This window comes from Solanum stenotomum, chromosome 4 (genome assembly GCF_019186545.1).
Source record: "Solanum stenotomum isolate F172 chromosome 4, ASM1918654v1, whole genome shotgun sequence".
NCBI lineage: Eukaryota > Viridiplantae > Streptophyta > Magnoliopsida > Solanales > Solanaceae > Solanum > Solanum stenotomum.
The window spans coordinates 16559288-16565951 of record NC_064285.1 but is presented as its reverse complement, the minus strand read 5'-3'; the positions used below and the strand labels follow the sequence as shown (position 1 = coordinate 16565951).

Here is a 6664-nt window from a genome sequence, read left to right as displayed (position 1 = left end):
AATAAAATCTTTAAAATAAATAACTCACCAACCACACTACCACCTACCAAAAAAGTCATGAATTCTACACCTACTACACTACCAAAAATATCATGAACCCCTCACCTACCAATAAGATGAATTCCGCACCATTTTTTCGGTGCGGAATTCATCTTATTGGTAGGTGAGGGGTTCATGATATTTTTGGTAGTGTAGTAGGTGTAGAATTCATGACTTTTTTGGTAGGTGGTAGTGTGGTTGGTGGTAGTGTGGTTGGTGAGTTATTTATTTTAAAGATTTTATTGTAATATTCTTTTGTTAAGTGTCTTAATCTTGCTATCTAAATAAATCATTTAATTAAAAGTAAGATGAGACGAAGGGAGTACATAGGTTTCCTCATGACTAATCGTACCTTACTAATATTTGCTTAACTCTAATCAGCTACCATATTACCCCTTAGAGTTTGTCTAAGTCAGGAATTTCCTTTCGGGAAGCAACATCCATATGCAGATACTATTAGGGGTGTATATACATCTGTTTGGTTTTGTTTATTATTAAAAAATAACTAAATCAATTATGTCAGTTTATTAAATCTAAAAATCAAATCAAACCCACATAAAGAGATTAAATATATTTTTACTTACCTATGTCATAGACTAGAATTTAAAAACATAAATGAATAAAAATATTCAAAAGGTTTGTAAAGTTCACATGAGTACAAAATACTTTCATTGAAATATCAAGTTTCAATATGTAAAATTTATAAGAACAAAAGCTACCGTCAAACTAAATACAAAAGAGAAAATTTTAGAAAGTAAACTGATAACTTCGAATCTGAGAAACTTTGACAGTATGATTATAACTTTTGATATGAATACAAAACAAAATATTTACAAGCTCAAATTTAAAATAATATAGCTAAACATTGAAAACTATATACAAATTTAAAATATACATAAATATATATAAAAAAAAAATTAGACCGTTTGATCCATTTTATGTGACGCCATTTCTTTTTTAGTTTGTCCCTAAAAGAATGTCACCTTATTATAATTAAAAACAATTTAATTGAAAATTTCCCTTTAATCCTTAATTAAATAATTTACAACCACACAAATATTTAAGGATTGTTTTAGACCACAATTTTTTTTTAAAAAAAATTCCTTAAATACCCTATCAAGTCAAATGATGCCACATAATATGGAACGAAGGGAGTATACATTATGCCAGTTTGGTTTTAATTCAAATTTTTTTTCTTGTAATATCAAACCAAACCAAACCGTACGTTAGTTTATTTTTCCTATTTGACTTAATTCATTAGTTCGATTTGGTTTTATAATTTGCTTGTACACCCCGAAATACTATGAAGCTTCTTCAGCCCTCAAAGTGGGGTAGCATGACCTAGTCATAGTTGAGGGCAACTAATGATACATTTTTGTGCATGACTTTTCAAAATTTTATAATTCTCTCGTTATTACGTTACTATACAAAGAAATGTCAAACTTAATTTCTTTGTGAGGAAGTTGTTGTTGTACTAATTAAGACAGTTCAAAGATATTTTAAATATTATGTAATATTATTCGATTTGGATCAAGTCGGTAGGATTTTTCTCATGGATTTCAAACCATTCATTAAAAGTATCAACATCTTATAAATACTCCTTCCGTCCCATTTTATGTGAGGTAATTTGACTCGGTACGGAGTTTAAGAAATAAATGAAGACTTTTAAAACTTGTGGTCCAAATTGAATGATAGAAATTTGTGTGACTGTAAATCATTTCATTAAGGGTAAAATAAATATTTTATAGTGAAATTGTTACTTAATATAGAAATGTATCATTCTTTTTGGGACTGACTAAAAATGAAAGTAAGTCACATAAATTGAGACAGAGGAAGTAGCTTATTTTTATTTTCAGCTATTAATAGGGATTTGTTCAAACATATCCATCAATCTGCTTTGAACTAAGTTCTACAGACCCATCACTATTCATGGGCTAATTTGAAAATTAATTATGTATCACCCATATTAAGCAAGTATAAAAGTATTTATGGCCACAAAAAAAACCCACTAAATTTTTTATGTATGTGTATTTGAAGCTACAGGTAAAGGTTGCAAAACCGACCTATAGATGATAAAAGTCACTAAGTCGGGTCACACACCATTACTCTATCATCTCCATAATCATATCGTCAAATCATTGACTCTGATATCAGTTGTTGGGATACAAACAATAACAAAAAGATATTAGAGTGATATTGCTCACTTCGATCCAAGCTTGCACGATTTTCCTCAAAAAAACTCACACCATTAAGAGTATCAAACACCTCATAAATAACTTATTTTTCTTTTTCAGATACCAATATAGGACTTTGTTCAAACTTCAAACACAACCAATATTTCCAGCTGAGGACTGTCATTTACTCTAGGGCAGTTTAAAATCGAACGGAAACCGAATCCGAACTGAACAAAAGTTATTGGTTTATCAGTATTGGGTTATTGGTTTAGTGATTTTGATAACGGTTTTGATTTTTTTTGTTATCGGGTTATCAGTTCTTAACGGTTTGAGGTTTTTTCTTAACGGGTTAACCGATAACCCGATAGTAAATTAAATAATTATATTCATATCATTTTGTATATAAAGTCCTTGATTTAGAGTTTGGTTTCCTACTTTTATTTATGATTGTCTCAAACACTTGGTTATTACACAATGTAAAAGTGTTTGCTTTTGAACAAGATGTAACTTGTGAACTCATGTGCATTGTTTATTTGGTTTGTCACCTTGTTTCTAAGTGATTTTCAATGTTTTTTTTGTGTTAAATCTTAACGGTTAAACCGATAACGATCAAAAACCGATAAACCAATATTTTAATGGTTCTATAACGGTTTAGCATCTCTACAAATCGATAACCAATAAGCCAAATCGATAAACTTCAAAACCGATACGCAGCCTAATTTACTCATATAGTTCATTAATATGCAATTTTTATCTCAATTTCCAATTTCAAAAGAGGGAAAAAGAAAATCCATATATGTAATGAAAAACCAAGTCAAAGTCAAAGTTAGGTGTTGAAAATTATGAGCTCAAAGATGTTTAAGTGCTTTCTTCCTTGATTCACTTGTTTCCATTGATTTGGATTTGGAGAAAGTGTATTTTGATATGTAACCTTGAAAAAGATAGTACATATGTTGCAATGGTTATGTTGTTCATATATGACCTTACAAGTTTGCTCCTCCTAATCTTAGTTCCCTGCACCATTCCATCATGTTACAGCTATTTGTTTGAAGGCAAGAGTGTTAACTGTGAAGGTGTTTACAATTGTGGAAACATACATGGTGTTAACTACCCGTTCTGGGGAGGTGGTTCGCAATCAAGATTATGTGGTAACAACAATTTATATCTACAGTGCGAAGATAATCAGACCACTTTGTCTGTTCCTTATTTCATTAGAAATAACATTGGGTATAAACCTTCAGAATTTCATGTACTGATGATTAACCAATCCTCATTCCGTATGAAGATTGTTCATCATAATCATTGGAAGAATGTTTGTCCGGAATCTTCTTCACTCTACAGTCTTTACAACAAGTACAACACCACCTTAATCAATGGTCTCAGGTACGCAATGGTGGCCTCCGGGTCTTACAGTTAGATATATGTGTTTATAATAAAACCAAGTACAAATTAATAAATTTTGAATGCGTCAGTGCAGGTATGTCCGAGGAACTACATTTATAAACATACACTATGGCTGCAGTCCTGAGGTCCTGTCGACTGTACAGGTGCAGAGCAATATTAGTTGTTTTATGATTGGAACAATCAACACTGGTGTGTTCTTTACCGATGAAATTGTAACAAATGTTCCAGGATGTTCCTTCAGCATACTGGTTCCTCTTGTTTCTACTGATTACAATAAACTATAACGCTGCAAGAAGCTGTGAATGAGGGGTTTGAAGTGGATTACAGTGATGCCTTAGGTGGCTGTTTGGCATGTCAGGATTCAGGAGGAATATGTGAACTTGGTCTTGAGTTTTGGTGTCGTTGTGGAGACACAATTCATCCTTCTACCTGTCCAGATAATGCTAAGCCAAACACAGATTTTGCAAGAAAGATTCATTCACTCAAGTTGACAACAGGTAGGATTCTCTTTCTCCTACTCTTCATGTTCATTTTTAAAAATTTGCAGCCTACATGAGATTCAATTTCTTCCCCTGGTAATAGGATTGTCAGTAGCTGGAATTGGCATATTAATCTGCTTTGGAATCTGGTATACATAGTATAGAAAATCATTCAACAAAGCATAGGATTCATTAACGGAAAAACAGAAGATCAGAGTCTAGAGGCATTACTAAAGCAATATGGATCTCTGGCACCAAGGAGATATAGAAAATGACAAATAGATTCAAAGATAAGCTTGGTGAAGGAGGTTTTGGAGAGGTTTACAAAGGTGAACTTTCTGACGGCAGTGCAGTTGCAGTGAAGATTTTAAAAGCATCTAAGGGTGATGGAGAAGAATTTATNAAGAAAATCCATATATGTAATGAAAAACCAAGTCAAAGTCAAAGTCAAAGTCAAAGTTAGGTGTTGAAAATTATGAGCTCAAAGATATTTAAGTGCTTTCTTCCTTGATTCACTTGTTTCCATTGATTTGGATTTGGAGAGAGTGTATTTTGTAACTTTGAAAGATCATACATATGTTGCAATCGTTATGCTATTCTTATATGACATTACAAGTTTGTTCCTATTAATCTTAGTCACCTGCACCAATATTCCATCATGTTACAGCTATTTGTTTGAAGGCAAGAGTGTTAACTGTGAAGGTGCTTACAGTTGTGGAAACATACATGGTGTTAACTACCCGTTCTGTGGAGGTGGTTTGCGATCAAGATTATGTGGTAACGACAATTTATATCTACAATGCGAAGATAATCAAACCACTTTGTCTGTTCCTTATTTCATTAGAAATACCATTGGGTATAAACCTTCAGAATTTCATGTACTGATGATTAACCAATCCTCATTCCGTATGAAGATTGTTCATGATAATCATTGGAAGAATGTTTGTCCGGAATCTTCTTCACTCTACAGTCTTTACAAGTACAACACCACCTTAATCAATGGTCTCAGGTACGCAATGGCGGCCTCGAGGTCTTACAGTTAGATATATGTGTTTATAATAAAAACAAGTACAAATTAATAAATTCTGAATCCGTCACTGCAGGTATATCCGAGGAACTACATTTATAAACATACACTATGGCTGCAGTCCTGAGGTCCTGTCGACTGTACAGGTGCAGAGCAATACTAGTTGTTTTATAATTGGAACAATCAACACTGGTGTGTTCTTTACCGATGAAATTGTAACAAATGTTCTAGGATGTTCCTTCAGCATACTGGTTCCTCTTGTTTCTACTGCTTACAATAAACTGTGGGACGCAACTATAACGCTACAAGAAGCTGTGAATGAGGGGTTTGAAGTGGATTACAGTGATGCCACAGGTGGCTGTTTGGCATGTCAGGATTCAGGAGGAATATGTGAACTTGGTCTTAAGTTTCAGTGTCGTTGTGGAGACACAACTCATCCTTCTACCTGTCCAGATAATGCTAAGCCACCGGCATATTTGGTGGCGCAGCCAAACACTAATTTTGCAAGAAAGATACATTCACTCAAGTTGACAACAGGTATGATTCTCTTCCTCCTACTCTTCATGTTCATTTTTAATAAAACATTTGCAGCCTACATGAGATTCAATTTCCTTCCCCTGGTAATAGGATTGTCAGTTGCTGGAATCGGGATACTAATCTGCTTTGGAATCTGGTATACAAAGTATAGAATATATTTCAACAAGTGCATACGATTCATTAACGGAAAAACAGAAGATCAGAGTCTAGAGGCATTACTTGAGCAATATGGATCTCTGGCACCAAGGAGATACAGTTATTGGGAAATCAAGAAAATGACACATGAATTCAAAGATAAGCTTGGTGAAGGAGGTTTTGGAGGGGTCTACAAAGGTGAACTTTCTGATGGCCGTGCAGTTGCAGTGAAGATTTTAAAAGCATCTAAAGGTGATGGAGAAGAATTTATCAATGAAGTTGCAAGCATCAGCCAGACTTCGCATGTCAATGTCGTGTCTCCTTTAGGATATTGTCTTGATGAGAGCAAAAGAGCTCTAATTTATGACTTCATGCCAAATGGATCCTTAGAGAAATACATATACGGTGATGGTTCTCTCTTGGGACTGAACAAATTGTATCAAATTGCAGTTGGAATTGCTAAAGGATTGGAGTATCTTCACCGTGGATGCAAAACAAGAATTTTGCATTTTGACATAAAGCCTCATAACATACTCCTTGATGAAGAATTCTGTCCTAAGATATCAGATTTTGGTTTGGCAAAACTATGCACCAGGAAAGAACGCATTGTTTCCATGTTAGGAGCACGAGGGACGATTGGTTATATTGCTCCCGAAGTAATCAGTAGGAGTTTTGGAGGAGTGTCACAAAGGTCTGATGTCTATAGTTATGGAATGATGGTTCTAGAAATGGTCGGAGGAAGAAAGAATGTCAAGGAAGAAGTGAGCCATACAAGTGAGATATATTTTCCTTGTTGGGCGTATCAGCACGTTCAGCTAGACGATGACCTGAAGCTACATGGGATTATAAACAAAGAAGAAGAAGAAACT

General features: G+C 34.0%; 2 protein-coding genes across 2 annotated transcripts in view; both read left to right on the top strand.

Moving 5' to 3' along the window:
* Window positions 1-3159: 3159 nt before the first annotated feature.
* Window positions 3160-6664, top strand: part of LOC125863104 (PR5-like receptor kinase) — a 31868-nt gene continuing 28363 nt past the window's right edge. Inside the window, exons 1-2 of the mRNA XM_049543245.1 lie at window positions 3160-3596; window positions 3691-3760. The gene's annotated coding sequence lies outside the window, so the exon portion shown is untranslated. The remainder of the gene's footprint in view (window positions 3597-3690; window positions 3761-6664) is intronic.
* LOC125861320 (LEAF RUST 10 DISEASE-RESISTANCE LOCUS RECEPTOR-LIKE PROTEIN KINASE-like 2.1) overlaps window positions 3172-6664 on the top strand; it is an 8275-nt gene continuing 4782 nt past the window's right edge. Inside the window, exons 1-7 of the mRNA XM_049541241.1 lie at window positions 3172-3596; window positions 3691-3865; window positions 3976-4114; window positions 4200-4245; window positions 4764-5105; window positions 5200-5660; window positions 5751-6664. Of these exons, the coding sequence (XP_049397198.1) occupies window positions 3172-3596; window positions 3691-3865; window positions 3976-4114; window positions 4200-4245; window positions 4764-5105; window positions 5200-5660; window positions 5751-6664 (2502 nt within the window). The remainder of the gene's footprint in view (window positions 3597-3690; window positions 3866-3975; window positions 4115-4199; window positions 4246-4763; window positions 5106-5199; window positions 5661-5750) is intronic.